At 44.9% G+C, this 17,175-nt stretch overlaps 1 protein-coding gene across 4 annotated transcripts in view; it reads right to left on the bottom strand.

The window, feature by feature from the left end:
• bcas3 (BCAS3 microtubule associated cell migration factor) overlaps window positions 1–17,175 on the bottom strand; it is a 342,963-nt gene that overhangs the window by 314,748 nt on the left and 11,040 nt on the right. For all 4 annotated transcript variants that reach the window (XM_086126139.1, XM_086126141.1, XM_086126140.1 and 1 more), the window contains exons 4-5: window positions 15,327–15,402; window positions 13,139–13,245 (exon numbers count right to left, since the gene is read on the bottom strand). In XM_086126139.1, the coding sequence (XP_085982265.1) occupies window positions 13,139–13,245; window positions 15,327–15,402 (183 nt within the window). The remainder of the gene's footprint in view (window positions 1–13,138; window positions 13,246–15,326; window positions 15,403–17,175) is intronic.

Here is a 17,175-nt window from a genome sequence, read left to right on the forward strand (position 1 = left end):
TCCCTAAGTGAGGCTTTCGTTTCCTGTACAGACACTTCCCTGTGGATTCCTCGTGCTTCTCCCCGAGCTTTTAAGTCCCATTTTTTTTCCCTGAGTGAGGCTTTCGTTTCCTGTAAAGACATTTCCCTGTGGATTCCTCGTGCTTCTCCCTGAACTCTTAGGTCCCAGCCTTTTCCCCTGAGTTGTTTTTTTAAAGACTCTAATAAACAACGCCAAGTTTTGGCTAACACCATACCTGCCTGTTGTCGTGCTTTTGGGATCACATACAAACCCAACAAATATATTACGATGAACATTATTATGACCTGTTACTTTTGTAGCATGTTATCCCCAATACTTTTAATGAAAGAACGGACATGACACAAGCGGATAAATGCTCTCCATTTGAGACTGGTTGAGAAGCTCGGTCATCTGAGGCATCGCGAGTCCTACGAACGTTGAGGAGCCAGATGAGGTTGCTCAGATGAATTGTCTGGTAAAGATGCTTCCTGTACACCTCCCAACGGTTCTTGCGTACTCTACACTCTGTTTGCTTCTTACATTTTGTTTAAAAAAGCAATACAGCCCTCATTGTGCTTGTCACACGCGGATGAACACCTGTAAGAAACAGGGATGGCAATGGCTAGTGATGAAAAAAGCGGAAAGGGGCGTGGCCTGGACAGGGCGACCAATCACAACAAGTAAGACATCATACACGTCCAATCGCAGGGCTTTTTACAATCGGAAGATGGAGAGACTGATCGGGAGAGCTCGTGAAAACTCGACGATAAGGTACCTGACCCCCCCTAAAATTTTCTCAACCGATTTAGACGATTCACAAAAATGATCAATTTAAGAAATAAAACGGCGGATTTCCGCGTATCCGCGGAAAATTGCCATCCCTGAAGAAAATAATGTGAATCGCTTATAATACTCCTAAACAGAAAGGTTCTTTCATGTTTGGGTGTTAAGATAAAATTCCCAGATATTTTTGAAAACATAGATAGAGGAACGTAAAATGTCAAAGTCTGGAATCGTCATCTATTCGGATTAAGGGGGCCTGGAATTAAAACTGTACGACCTATAGAGACAATTTCTAGCCACCAGTGTGCTTCTCATCATTTTGTGGCTGTTGACAGTTCTCCAGTGTGAAGCGAGGGTAATCTACTATCACCTCTGTCAGCAGTCATACAACAAGTCAAATTCCTCATCTCTGAGTGCACTAAAGTGTGAACAAGTGGATGTCCGTACTCTGCTGGGCCATTAAATAAGGTGTTGACTCAGCAACTTTGATAAATATTTCACAAACCGCCTACAGTCACAGACCATGGCACCATTAGACCAACCTAAAAGTGGGTAATTTTCACTGCAATTCTAAGGACCTTGACCCAGATCATGTATTGGCTAGGGTGTGTAAAGTGTGGCAAGCAGAGTAGGAGTCTTCCACTGTACCATAACATAAAAGGAAAACAAAATTTAAAAATAATAATGCTGCATTATACTACTGAAGAAAACTGAGTAATGCATGTGTTCACAGAAAAAAGAGACAGAAAGTGTGTATGTATGTGTATGTGTGTGTGTTTTGGTTTTTGTTTAATTCATCAAAATGATGTACGTGAACTTTGCCTTTACTGAACATCTCTACATTAAAGATGACATGCCATTTGGCAAAGTATGGAATTTGAAATGATTCGAACTGAGTGGAATCAAGTGTTCCCTCACAGGTGATACGTTCCAAGATCTTTCCCTGCAATAGATGAATTTCCGCAAAGTAGAGGTTAACTTTTGGATTATTATTTTTAAAATGTTTCTATCTTTTATTTTTATTTGGGGGGCGGGCGTCCGTGATCAACTGGTTTGCGCTTCAACGTCACAGAGGTTTGATTCCAGCTCCGGCCTCCAGTGTGGAGTTTGCTTGTTCTCCCCGTGCCTTTGTGGGTTTTCTCCAGGCACTCCAGTTTTCCTTCCACATTCCAAAAACATGAATGGCATGCTGGTTGAGCACTCCAAATAGGTGTGAGTGTAAGCGTGGATGGTTGTTCGTCTCCATGTGCCCTGCGATTGGCTGGCAACCGGTTCAGGGTGTCCCCCGCCTACTACCCGAAGACAGCTGGCTAGGCTCCAGCACGCCCCGCAGGCCTTGTGAGGATGAAGCGGTTCAGAAAATGGATGGATGGATGGATTTTGGGTGGGATTTGTGCCTCTATCATGCCATTACGAACCCCCCCACACCCACAAACACACGGTTCCCACCACTCTGAATACTTGTTACACTTGATAAATGTAACTTTTCAAATGCAAAATGAAGAGTAAAGATCGAGCTGCAGGCTGTGGGAGGAGGATACTCTGCGACCCTGGCAACAGACGAGTACGCTGGAACAGAATCAGATTTAATGGCCAAGTATGCAAGAAACACAACCCGTTCAGAGGAACATCAACAAGACAGTAATAACCAACATGGGGGCAGAACGAGAAGCCAGGAAGGTCACTGTTGCCTGCTAATGCTAAAATTGGCGAAACTGGGATCCCGAGGAGCACTTTAGCCAAATGGTACAATCCTGGTGGATTTAATGCACCTTTTTAACCATGGTTGTTGTACGAAGCGAAAGTTCGTGGCCATGACTCCTGCGACTATTGCTGCTTCTTCTTCATCATGTCTTCTTTGTTATTGTCCTCATTGCACAATAACATCATAGATTCACCAATGTACACTACCCACTTCATCTACTACTCTGGTTTAATCAGTTCCAATGAAGGTAACCCCAGATCACTCTTTTCACTCATTTCTAAACTCACTAAACCTGCTGACACTCTTCCCTCACATCTCTATTCCACTGATTTTTGTAATACTCTGGGCTCATTTTTTACATCCAAAAACCAACTTATCCACAAGCAACTCACCCCTTCATCTGCTCCCAACCCTCCTTCTCCATTCTCCCCGGTTCCTACCCACCTGTTCTCTGCATTCACCTCCCCATCTGTCCACCAAATCTCCATCTTAATTCAGAAGTCCAAAACCTCTACTTGTCAACTTGACCCTCTCCCTACTGTTCTAGTCAAAGCTTCTATCCCAGCCCTCTCCCCTCTCATCACTAACATTATTCAAACTTCCCTCTCTACTGGCATTGTACCCTCCCATCTCAAAACTGCTGCTGTCACTCCCATACTGAAGAAACCTGGCTCTGATCCCTCCGACCTGAACACCTTTTGTCCCATATCAAAACTCCCTTTCATTTCCAAACCTCTAGAAAAAACAGTGGCTCCTCAACTTCACACCCATCTTTCCTCCAAGAACCTCTACGAACAATTTCAATCTGGCTTCCATCCCCTCCATAGTACCGAAACTGCCCTCCTCAAAATATGCAATAACCTTCTTCTCTCTGTTGACTCCGGTTCACTCACCATCCTCCTCCTGCTTGACCTCAGTGCAGCCTTTGACACCATCTCTCACTCCATCCTCCTCGACAGACTCTCCTCCATTGGCATCACCAGCACCCCCCTCTCCTGGTGTCGCTCCTATCTTTCTGACCGCACCCAGTTTATCCAGCTCAAATGTTTTAGATCTCACCCCTTTCCCCTCACTTCAGGTGTTCCTCGGGGTTCTGTCCTTGGCCCCTTGCTGTTTCTAATCTATCTTCTCCCCCTTGGTAATATCTTCAGGAAACATCACATTCACTTTCACTGCTATGCGGATGACCCCCAGCTCTACATCTCTACCAAACCAAATACCATACTTCCACCATCCTCCCTAACCAACTGCCTGCAGGAATTAAAATCTTGGTTCACCTCAAACTTCCTCAAACTGAATAGCAATAAAACTGAACTCCTCCTCATTGGCACCAAATCCACCCTAAACATAATAAACAATGTCTCCATTCCCTCTGACAGCTCCTCCATCTCCCTCTCCCCTGAGGTCAAGAGTCTGGGTGTCATCCATGATAGCACCCTCTCCTTCACCTCACATATCAACCACATCACTCGTTCTGCATATTATCATCGTAGAAACATCCACCGGCTCCGCTCTTCTCTCACTCCTCACTCCACTGCTATACTTGTTCACACCCTTGTCACCTCGCAACTCGATTACTGTAATTCCCTCCTGCTCGGTCTCCCCCAAAAAACCCTCCATAAGCTTCAGCTGGTCCAAAATTCAGCCGCCCGCATTATCACGCTCACACCATACATAAACCATAATACACCTGTCCTCCAACATCTCCACTGGCTCCCCATTTTACACCGCATTCAATATAAAATTCTTCCCCTCACATTCAAAGCCATCCATAACCTAGCCCCTCCATACCTATCTGACTCATCCATATTCCTACACCTGTCCGCTCTCTTCGTTCCTCCTCCTCTCTGTCCCCCCTGCTCGCCTCGTCACCATGGGAAACAGAGCCTTGAGTTACTCTGCTCCCCAGCTCTGGAACACACTCCCCGCTGACCTTCGTAATACAGACTCATTACCACATTTCAAATCCAGCCTCAAAACACATCTGTTTAGACAAGCCTATTCACTCGGACCATAAAGCCATTATTTTTATTTTGTTGTATTTTTTCTTATTTTATTTGATGTTGTTTTCAACATTGTATTCGTGGTTTTAACTGCTTGTTGTAAGGTGTTGAGTTCCTAGAAAGGCGCCCACAAATAAAATGTATTATTATTATTATTATTGGGCACTCTAAATTGTCCCGAGGTGTGATTGTGAGCATGAATGGTTGTTCATCTGTGCGTACCCTGCGATTGACTGGCAACCGTTTCAGGGTGTGCCCCACCAACTGTCCAAAGACAGCTGGGATAGGCTCCAGCGCGCCCCGCCGCGACCGTTGTGAGAATAAAGCGATCCGGAAAACTAATGGATGGATGGATGTTTAAACAGAGAAAATAATTGTGTTTGATAAAATATGACTTCTATAAAAGGCCAAAAATGAACCAACATTTGAAAGGAAATTAAAAATGGCCAAATTCCTTTTGAGTAGGACTCCAGAGACATTTTTTTTTTAGGTTTTGGACTGTTACTTGTGCCTCCAACTTTTGGTAGATCTGGATGAAATGTTCAAACGAAGCCATTCTTTTCTTAACCACAAAAAAGGGCTGGGTGGTAATTCAATATCAATATATATCGTGATTGACACATGTTCCATATCAATAGGAAATGTTTTGTATAAATGTTCAATTAAAAAAAAGACCCCACAGACACCGTGTTGTAGAAAAAGCAGATAAACCACTGAGGATGAAGCAGAGTGTCCCTATTAATTAATTTAACATTCCACTCTTTATATTGGCACTCTTTGTTAAAATGTGACAGTCGATTATATCCATCCATCCATCCATTTTCCGAACTACTTAATCCTCACTAGGGCCGCGGGTGCTGGAGCCTATCCCAGCCGTCTTCGGGCAGTAGGCGGGGGACACCCTGAGTCAGTTGCCAGCCAATTCCAGGGCACACAGAGACGAACAACCACACGCGCTCACACTCACACCTAGGGACAATTTAGAGTGTTCAATCAGCCTGCCATGCATGTTTTTTTTGGAACGTGGGAGGAAACCGGAGCACCCGGAGAAAACCCACGCAGGCCCGGGGAGAACATGCAAACTCCACACAGGGAGGCCGGAGCTGGAATTGAACCCCTCTGCACTGTGAAGCCGACGTGCTAACCACTGGACTACCGGGCCGCCAGTCGATTATATGATCATTTTCATTTTTTATATCTTTAATATCTTTAATTCCTCTGAAGTTTCAATGTGCAAAATGCAAACAATTCATAACAACATATATTTCATACACTACTCTACATACGAGGTGAATTATAATTCTTCAACATTCATGATAAAGAACAATATTAGTCAACAATATTGTCCTAATTATTACTGGAGCATAATTTATACATTGATTACTAAACAAAATGCATATGCAACATCTTAATCTTCTGGTTTTTATCTTGCTTAGATCAGATTTAAAATGTATTTTAATGCCTCCTGAAAACGACAGGTTTTTTTTTTGGTTCCATGTTTTTTTTTCCAGCTTTCTCTTGCTTGTTCAGCAGCTTGTGATGCCATCTACTGGGAGAAAATCGGAACTGCATGATTGTTTTTTTTAAAGCATTGAACATGTAAACATGTGGAGTGTAAAGGATTAAAGTGTGATTGAGTCAATTATATTGGAACAATGCATTAAAGTTGGGATGTACATAACGTGTCTTTGACCACAGTCCAGAACATCTTAACTCGGTCAGTCTTTCTCTCACTGAGTGTAAAGCCTTGGTTCCTTTGGTCTCGCATATCCAGGAAGAGAAAGTTTCAGTGAAGTTGAACTTTGGAACCACTCTCCCAGAGAACAAATGTTTATGTGCATCATCAACTCAATGTTAATATTATGGAGGCTAAAAATTAATAACTAAACATCTGCCATTGCGAGTCTCACAGCACTCCTACTCAGTGACATTGATGAAAAGTGCACACACTATCCATTCAATCAAGAAGATTTAAAAAAAATAATAATACATGATCATTGGAGTTTGCCAAATGGAGACGATTATAGTGACATTCCCCTTTGGCATTCGTATGGATGTGATTTTGAAAATAACGTTAACAATAGGACCTGAACAATCTGGGTCTTTTTTAGACCAATACCAATGTCAATTTTTCGCCGAAAAAAAAAATCTGATCAGCTGATTAATTAAAATAAAAACTATACAATGTAGAAAATACGTGTGCCCCCCCTCCCCGTAATGCATTTCATTGGGCATCAATTATATGCAGATTTTCACTATTGGCAGTCTGGCCTGGTCCATATTTACCGCAACTAGCGGGGATGAACTGTAAATAACCATCCATCCATTTTCCAAACGGCTTAACATCACTCTGGTCGCTGGTGTGCTGGAGCCTATCCCAGATGTCATTGGGCGGTAGGCAGGGTACATCCTGAACTGGTCACCAGCCACTTGCAGGACACAAATACAAACCCAATTCCAAAGAAGATGGATATTGTGTTAAACATAAATAAAGACAGAAAACAATGATTTGCAAATCACGTTCACTCTATATTTAATGAAATAGAGTACATAGATGACACATTTACTGTTCAAATTGATAAAATATTGGTTTTAGCAAATAATCATAAACATGGAATTTTATGGCTGCAACGTGTTCCAAAAAAGATGGGACAGGACAATGCAAACACTGTGTTACATACCTTTTACTTTGAATGACATTCAATAAACAATTGGGAACTGAGGACATGTAATATTGAAGTTTTGTAGGAGTAATTCTTTCCCCTTCTTGCTTGATGTTCCGTTTCTGTTGTCCTATTTTATGCTTCATAATACGCCAGACATTTCCAATGGGAGGCAGGTATGAACTGCAGGGAGGCCAGTCTAGCACCCGCACTCTTTTACGATGACGCCCATGCAGAAATTGGTTTGGCACTAACCCCATGTGGTGATATCCATACATATTGATGTTGGTTTTTGATGCAGTGCCACCTAAGGGATTGAAGGTCACGGGCATTCAATGTTGGTTTCCGGCCTTGCCGCTTACACGCAGTGATTTCTCCAGATTCTCTGAACCTTTTTGATGCCATTATGGACCGTAGTTGATGAGGTCCCTAAATTCCTTGCAACTGTTCGTTGAGGGACATTGTCCTTAAACGGTTCGACTATTTTCTCAGGCAGTTGGTAACAAATAGGTGAATCTCGCCCCATCTTTGCTTGTGAATTACTGAGGAGTTCTGCGAAGCTCCTTTTATACCCAATCATGGCACCCACCTATTCCTAGTTAGCCTGTTTAAATGTCTCAAACAGATGTTTGATGAGCTTTTGTTTTTGCCGTCTGTCCCAGCTTTATTGGATTATGTCGCAGTCAGAAAATTCTTACTTCATGAATATTTGCTTCACAGTGTCTCAGTTTTCTCAGTTTGAACATAAATCTTGGTTTGGTAGTGTATTCAATTAGATAAGTTAAACATAGTTTGCAAAACATTGTATTCTGTTTTTAATTATGTTTAACACACATCCGCCTCACAGTGCTGAGGGTCATGGGAAGGCCGTGTGAAGTTTGCATGTTCTCCCCATGCCTGCGTGGGTTTTCTCTGCAGAAAACCTCGGTGTGATTGTGAGCATGAATGTTTTGTCTATGTGTGCCTTGCGATCGGTTGACAACCAGTTCAAGGTGTACCCCGCCTCCTGCACAAAGACGGCTGGGATAGGCTCGTCTGTGCGCGACATTTGTGAGGATAAACCAGGGGTGCCCAAACTTTTTGGACCTCAGATCGACTTTTCAATCAACCAACCTCCCGGGATCGCCCCTTACCGCGCGCGCGCACGCACTCCATGATGAGAAACAGCCTGACACGAAGGCATGCAATGCACCTTTGCAGCCTGTTAACTATTTAGCTAGCTCACAGGTACTGTTTTCAAGTGCTTCCCTGGGCCCTCTAGATTCCTATTCTTTGCCCGTGCCCTCTGTGAATTGTACACGAAGCAAACTCTGAATGAGAATAATGACGATAAAAGATGTAGCGCAACAGCTCTGATCACAAGCTGCAATTGCAGACTGCTGAGCGCAAACAACTTCCGGTGACGTAGATCACGCGCCACCGAAGGTTAATGATTTACCTGCTTTATTTTTTTTATTTTTTAAATATTTTTTCGGGAAAATGAGACTGATAGGATGATTAGGGTGCAGCGTACATTAACACAAAAACTATATTCCTAACATGTACAAAGACACACAAATGGTTGTTTTTTTTTCTTCTCCTCAAGACCCCTCGGATACACTTGGGACCTGTCCTAGATCTACCGGTCAATCAGGATTGACGTAATGGGCACCGCTGGGATAAACGGATCTGATAATAGATGTCAAACTCATTTTTGTAGTGGGGCCACATTGTAGTTACGGTTGCCCTTGGAGGGCCGTTATGAATTATGGGAAAAGAGATAAATGTTTCATCCATCCATCCATCCATCCAGCCATCTTCTACCGCTTATCTGGGGCCGGGTCGCGGGGGCAGCAGCTTTAGCAGGGAAGCCCAGACTTCCCTTTCCCTAGCTACTTCTTCCAGCTCTCCCCGGGGGTTCCAGAGGCGTTCCCAGGCCAGCTGGGTGACATAGTCTCTCCAGCGTGTCCTGGGTCGTCCTCGGGGTCTCCTCCCGGTGTGACATGCCCGGAACACCTCACCAGGGAGGCGTTCAGGAGGCATCTGAATCAGATGCCCAAGCCACCTCATCTGGCTCCTCTCGATGTGGAGGAGAAGCGGCTCGACTCTGAGCCCCTCCCGGATGAGCGAGCTTCTCACCTTATCTCTAAGGGAAAGCCCGGACACCCTCCGGAGAAAACTCATTTCGGCCGCTTGTATCCGTGATCTCGTTCTTTCGGTCACGACCCATAGCTCGTCACCATAAATGAGGGTTGGAACGTAGATCAACCGGTAAATTGAGAGCTTCGCCCTTTGGCTCAGCTCCTTCTTTACCACGACATATCGATACAACGTCCGCATCACAGCAGATGCTGCACCGATCTGCCTGTCGATCTCTCGCTCCCTCCTGCCCTCACTCGTGAACAAGACCCCAAGATACTTAAACTCCTCCAAGATCTCTTCCCCGACCCAGAGGGGGGCACTCCACCCTTTTCCGACTGAGGACCATGGTTTCAGATTTGGAGGTGCTGATTTTCATCCCAACCGCTTCACACTCGGCTGCGAAACGCTCCAGTGAGAATTGGAGAGCCCTGCTTGAAGGAGCCAACAGTACCACATCATCTGCAAAAAGCAGAGATGCAATACCAAAACGGACCCCCTCAACGCTTCGGCTGCGCCTAGAAATTCTGTCCATAAAGGTTATGAACAGAATCGGCGACAAAGGGCAGCCTTGGAAGAGTCCTACCCTCACTGGAAACGATTCCGACTTACTGCCGGCAATGCGAACCAAACACTGACATCGGTGGTATAGTGACCGAACAGCCCGTATCAGGGGGTTCGGTACCCCATACTCACGAAGCACCCCCCACAGAACTCCCGGAGGGACACGGTCAAATGCCTTCTCCAAGTCCACAAAACACATGTAGACTGGTTGGGCGAATTCCCACATACCCTCGAGGACCCTGCTAAGGGTGTAGAGCTGGTCCACTGTTCCACGGCCGGGACGAAAACCACACTGCTCCTCCTCAATCTGAGGCTCGACTTCCTGACGGACCCTCCTCTCCAGCACCCCTGAATAGACCTTACCAGGGAGGCTGAGGAGTGTGATCCCTCTGTAGTTGGAACACACCCTACGGTCCTCCTTTTTAAAAAGAGGGACCACCACCCCGGTCTGCCAATCCAGAGGCACTCTCCCCGCTGACCATGCGATGTTGCAGAGGCGTGTCAACCAGGACAGCCCAACAACATCCAGAGCCTTGAGGAACTCCGGGCGGATCTCATCCACCCCTGGGGCTTTGCCACCGAGGAGCTTTTTAACCACATCGGTGACTTCGACCACAGAGATAGGAGAGCCCACCTCAGACTCCACCAGCAACTCCACCAGCAACCCCACCAGCACGCCTTCCTCCAACGAAGGTGTGCTGGTGGAGTTGAGGAGGTCTTCAAAGTCCTCCGCCCACCGGCTCACAACGTCCCGAGTCGAGGTCAACAGCGCCCCATCCCCACTGTACACAGTGTTAGTGGTGCACTGTTTCCCCCTTTTGAGACGTCGGATGGTGGACCAGAATTTCCTCGAAGCAGTCCGGAAGTCGGGTTCCATGGCCTCATCGAACTCTTCCCACGGCCGTGTTTTTGCCTCAGCGACCACCGAAGCTGCATTCCGCTTGGCCAGTTGATACCCGTCAGCTACCTCTGGGGTCCCACAGGCCATAAAGGCCCAATAGGACTTCTTCTTCAGCTTGACGTGACGGCATCCATTACTGCTGGTGTCCACCAGCGAGTACGGGGGTTGCCGCCACAACAGGCACCAACCACCTTACGGCCACAACTCAGATTGGCCGCCTCAACAATAGAGGCCTGGAACATTGTCCACTCAGACTCAATGTGCCCCGCCTCCCCCGGGACATGGGAAAAGCTCTGTCGGAGGTGGGAGTTGAAACGCCAGATGTTCCCAACAAACCCTCACAATACGTTTGGGTCTGCCAGGTCGGACAGGCATCTTCCCCACCATCGGAGCCTACTCATCACCACCAGGTGGTGATCAGTTGACAGCTCTGCCCCTCTCTTCACCCGAGTGTCCAAAACATGCGGCCGCAAATCCGATGATACAACCACAAAGTCAATCATTGAACTGCGGCCAAGAGTGTCCTGGTGCCAAGTGCACATATGGACACCCTTATGTTTGAACAAGGTGTTCGTTATGGACAATCCGTGACGAGCACAAAAGTCTAATAACGAAACACCACTCGAGTTCTGATCGGGGGGGCTGTTCCTCCCAATCACGCCCCTCCAGGTCTCACTGTCATTGCCTACGTGAGCATTGAAGTCCCCCAGCAGAACAAGGGAGTCCCCAGCAGGAGTACTCTCCAGCACACCCTCCAAGGACTCCAAAAAGGGTGGGTACGCTGAACTGCTGTGTGGTGCGTATGCACAACAACAGTCAGGACCCGTCCCCCCACCCGAAGGCGGAGGGAGGCAACCCTCTCGTCTACCGGTGTGAACCCCAATGTACAGGCACTGAGCCGGGGGGCAATGTGTATGCCCACACCTGCTCTGCGCCTCTCACCGTGGGCAACTCCAGAGTGGAAGAGAGTCCAACCCCTCTCGACAGAACTGGTACCAGAACCCAGGCTACGTGTGGAGGTAAGTCCGACTATATCCAGTCGGAACTTTTCTACTTCACACACCAGCTCGGGCTCCTTCCCTGCAAGAGAGGTGACATTCCATGTCCCGAGAGCGAGCTTCTGCAGCCGAGGGTCGGACCGCCAGGGTCCCCACCTTTGGCTGCCGCCCAGCTCACACTGCACTTTGGCCCCTCCCATGGGTGGTGAGCCCATGAGAAGGAGGACCCACGTTGGTGACCCATGGGTGCAGCCCCGGCCACCCCACCCCCAGGCCTGGCTACAGAGGGGGGCCCCGGTGACCCACGTCCGGGCAAGGGAACCTGGGTTCCATTTATTTTGTTCTTCATAAGGAGTTTCTGAGCCGTGCTTTGTCCGGACCCTCACCTAGGACCTGTTTGCCATGGGTAACCCTAAAAGCCCCAGGCAACTTAGCTCCCAGGATCATTGGGACACACAAACCCCTCCACCACGGTGAGGTAACGGCTCACGGAGGGGAAATGTTTAATCCCCTCCACATATTACATACACAGTGCACAACTAATTGATGAATAACTAGTTTTAAAATCAGAAGTCAAGAATAATGACTGTTATTGTTTTTGGATTACTGGTAATGGTATTGGATTACATATGGCAATTTGACAATTTGGTTCAGACTTTAGCAAGCATCATGGAACATCACATGCTTGATTTGCTTTTGCGGGCCACATAAAATGATGTGGAGGGCCAAATCTGGCCCCCAGGCCTTGACTTTGACACATGTGTAATGGTTGGTTGGATGGATGGATGGATGGTTGGATAGACGGACGAACACTCAATTTAATAACGTGTAGACCTGCGGCTATTCGTCCAAAGCGGCTAATCTATGTACAAATTTGTTTTTATGGCTAAAATTACATGTTGTGCCTTTTAATCTGGTGTGGTTTATTGTCCAGAAATTACCGTAGTGACAAACCATGTCAAATCCTTGCACAATTTCATTGCTCACCTAAGCATTGCTTATAAAATTTCAGATTCACATTGTGTTGAAAGACAGGTCCACAGAATAACCACAAAAACAAATTTCATTCTATACAGGGTAACCCCCCCCCAAAAGACAAATTATTTTAGAAGTTCGTATTGGCAGACATGAGCAAGTGGCAGCACTGTGAGACAGTGACTTTGAGCAAGTAAATTCTCAGCCAATTTCGTAAGCATGAACCAGTGGAACGGACAACAGCTTGTGTTAAAAATGTTTTGTCAAAACAAGATAGTGATCTAGAGCTACATTCTACATTTAATTGCGAGACTGGCTGAGAAAGCTTGGTGAACAGTTTTTATCCACACATTGGACATCAAGCATTACCTCACAAAGCAGATGGGACTTGAGTTTCCTAGTTGAATCAAATACAGCGCGTTACTCACAGATACACTCCAAATCTGCATCCCATCGGCATAACCAATCATGAGACAGAGAGGAGGATCAGTCGTGCCACTGTGCATCTCCATAAACTCCAGGTTGCGGGCAGAGTCTGCATCAACAGAATATTTCAAGTCAAGTTTAAATCCAGAAGCTGCATCGTTTAGAATGCAGTTGAGTTCACATGATAATCAATAATTAACACAATTATCCTGTAACACAATTTTTTTGAAGTAGCCGATCACGCACACTAAAAACAATTGGGTCAAATATACTGTAACATGAATTGGTTTATTTTCAACCCAGCTGCTGAATTATGATCGCACCAAACACACAGTCGTTAATTTGACCCAGCAGGTTGGGTTGGTCGATTTTAACCCAACAGGTGAGTTTGATATTTTACCAAATACTAAACCCAAATGTTAAGTTGCAACAGGTTGTTGTTGTTCAAGCACTATTTACTCAGATAGATCTGAAATGTTCCACATGATGCCCAAAAAATATGCAAAAAAGCAAGTGTGTTTAAATGTACAGTGGTACCTCTACTTACGAAATTAATTCGTTCTGAAAGAAATGTCTTCACGAGAAAATGTAAGTAGAGACACGTTTTCCATGTATGCGAGACGAATAAAGGTTTTCGTAAATGTCCTAATCCGTTCCACGCCCTCCCCCCCAAAATTCAGGCAGAAATATTTTCTAAAGCATAAAAATGCATCAAAATATGTAACATATACATGTTACAATGAGATTATTGCACAGTAAATGAGTTGTGTATAATGTAAAAAACAAAGAATAAAAATGATGGTCATTTAACTTAACTACGTCCTCATTGTTTTTTGCCCTGTTTAGTTCATGTTCTTTCTCAGAAGTGTTTTTTGCCCGGCGTTTTGTAAAGAATTGATCCAAGGACGTTTGCTTTTGTCGGCTTTTAACAATCCTTCGAAAATGTCCAAGGCAAACATCAGCATAGTGAGCGATCACTCGACTGGTAAACAGTTTTTCTGGGTGATTCACATTTACATAAACCTCGGAACGCCTCATTGCCCGAGGGGCGAATGACGAGGATGCTGCATGGACACATATCCATCTATCTACACACAGAGACTCACACAGTAGAGGTCCCTCTTCAGCAATGGGATGCCAGGATGATGCTGGGGAATAGCCACAGGGATGGCAATTTTCCGCGGATACGCAGAAATCCGCCGTTTTATTTCTTAAATTGATCATTTTTGTGAATCATCTAAATCCGTTGAGAAAATTTTAGGGGGGGTCAGGTACCTTATTGTCGAGTTTTCACGAGCTCTCCCGATCAGTCTTTCCATCTTCCGATTGTAAACAGCCCTGCGATTGGATGTGTATGATGTCTTACTTGTTGTGATTGGTCACCCTGTCCAGGCCACGCCCCTTTCTGCTTTTTTCATCACTAGCCATTGCCATCCCTGTAGCCAATGTCAGAGCAGCTAAGTATGTTGCGTTCAGGAAACTCGGAGCTCCGAGAAGCAGCAGCCCATACTGTATTTTTACCTTTCGTATCTTTAAATTTCTTTCATAACAAGAGGCAATATTCTCCTGTTAAGGAGTTTCGTAACTTGAAAATTTCATATGAAGAGACGTTCGTAAGTAGAGGTACCACTGTACTTTTAAAAGGCCAAAAACATCCATCCATCCATTTTCTGATCCGCTTATCCTCACAAGGATCGCGGGGGGTGCTGCAGCCTATCCCAGCTGTCTTCGGGCAGTAGGCGGGGGGGACACCCTGAACCGGTTGCCAGCCAATCGCAGGGCACACAGAGACGTACAACCATCCGCGCTCACACTCACACGTCGGGACAATTTAGAGTGTTCCATTATCCTGCCATGCATGTTTTTGGAATGTGGGAGGAAACCGGAGCAACCGGTGAAAACCCATGCAGGCCCAGGGAGAACATGCAAACCCCACGCATGGAGGCCGGAGCTGGAATTGAACCAAGCACCTCTGCACCGTGAGGTCGACGTGCTACCACTGGACCCCCGGGCCACCAGGCCAAAAACACTATCAAGCAAATCAGGTAAGCACAGCAGAATATGTTCAGCTACATTAAAAAAAGTGTGCTCCAGGATAACTGACTTAATTATTGATTATCTTGTGAACTCAAATGAATTCTAAACAGGCAACAGCAGCAAATTGTTTATGCAGTGAAGTTCTTTACTTACCATTGATGTCAGCCTTCTCAAAACGGACCCAAATGACTTTCTCCTTTTCATCAGGTTGCAGACCCCCGGAGTAAGTCTACAGTTGAACGGACCACAATTTTACACAAAACAATATGACAGTTATGTGGCTCACTTAAATTAAATGACATGTTATTCTCCCAATATTTATTTGATCTGCCAACCAATAGCAGTTGTCATGGCCATCACTCTTTAACTATTTAACAATACTGAATGAAATTGACCTTGTGTGAGCGTGTATAAAGATATTTGAACTCCATGTTAAGTTTCTTATGGCCTCGAATAGGATAAATGGTGGTATACAATTTTATCAGTTTGAGGGCAAAAAGAGGCCATTGTCTCATGTCACTTAATTTGCAGCGTTCCTTGCTCCTCGCTCCTCAGAACATTGAATGCAACCCATAAATATTTCTCACACTGCCATATTAAGGAGCATTTCGATCGTCTGAAATACGCATTGATGTGCGAGAATTGAGTCCCGAGGAGCTTTCACCGCTAGCCTAAATCGAGGGACGTCTGATGAATCCTCTGCGGGAGTCCTGTCGCTCCACGATGGTGACGTCTGAAAATCGGCTTGTATTAGCAGGCCCAAAAATGACACAGGACTTCAAATTAATTAAATAGTGATAATCTGTTGGTGATTTCTTACGTATTTTTGTTTGAATAAACATTTTGCTGAGTGTCTGTTCTATTTGGATCAGTACTTGATACTATAAAGACACTGGCTCATAGTTACTACACTAAACTTAGTACAAGTTTGCAGTCATAATTAGGCTGCTACTTTTCTCAAATGCATTTGGACACAAAGAAAATAAGTTAACATAGTTTTGATGGTTCTTCATGATTTTTCCTATTCAAAGTAATGAATGAGCACATAACTACATTTTTTACAAATTTACAGGTACATCCATCCATTCATTAATTTCCCACTCATTCCAAATATGCATTGCTCGAGTTGGTGGTGGATGGGGTGGGGTAGATGTGCTTGGGACAAACCAATCTCTCTCATCTTTGCAATGCAAATTTGGGAAGCGTATCAGCATAATAAGGACATTTGTGATGACAGAAATAATTCTGACTGTGCATTTGTGACATGCATCAATGATGCGATGTCATCTTCAGCAGACTTCTCGATCAAATGATGACATCGGGGAGTGATCGTCTCATTACCCCAAATGTTTGTACCACCTCCCACCTCATTCCTTTGTCAATCTCCTCCCCCCTCAATCAAATTTCTGATGGGAGGTGAAGTATATAAACAGAGGAGTGTGGACCTAGGAACATGCAATTAGACAAATGAGATGAGCCCTTTGAAAACCCTTGTTTGTCATATGGAAGTTCTTTGACAACAAAATGGAAAATGTGCAACCTCCAACAAAGAACAATTACAGAATACACAAGAAAATTCAAATTGTTTATTTATTATGTGGACATTTTTAGTGTGGTGTGCATTCATAGTTATTGCCAGCGGTTTTGACATTAATGGCTAAAATGTGAACTGATCTTTATCCAAGTCACAACAATATATCATTTTCTAGAAATAATGACACAATGGATGGATGACACAAACAATTGGGTTTCTATGTTTCCACTGTACACAATATCTAAACATTAATTCAGGAAGGAAAAAGCATGTGAACTTTTGAATTTCGTAACTGGTTGAGACTCCTTTGACATCAATAACCACAAACAAACATTTTATGCAGGTGGAACTTTCGACCATTACTCCTTTCAAAGCTATTTCAGATCTACAATATCATTGGGAATCGCCCTATTTCAGATGATGGCAAAAGTACTGCATTTTCAACAGATGGAAGGACAACACCAAATG

The sequence above is a fragment of the Hippocampus guttulatus genome, chromosome 12, assembly GCF_054856545.1.
Source record: "Hippocampus guttulatus isolate MCC_2025c chromosome 12, RoL_Hgut_1.0, whole genome shotgun sequence".
In the NCBI taxonomy this organism is placed as follows: domain Eukaryota; kingdom Metazoa; phylum Chordata; class Actinopteri; order Syngnathiformes; family Syngnathidae; genus Hippocampus; species Hippocampus guttulatus.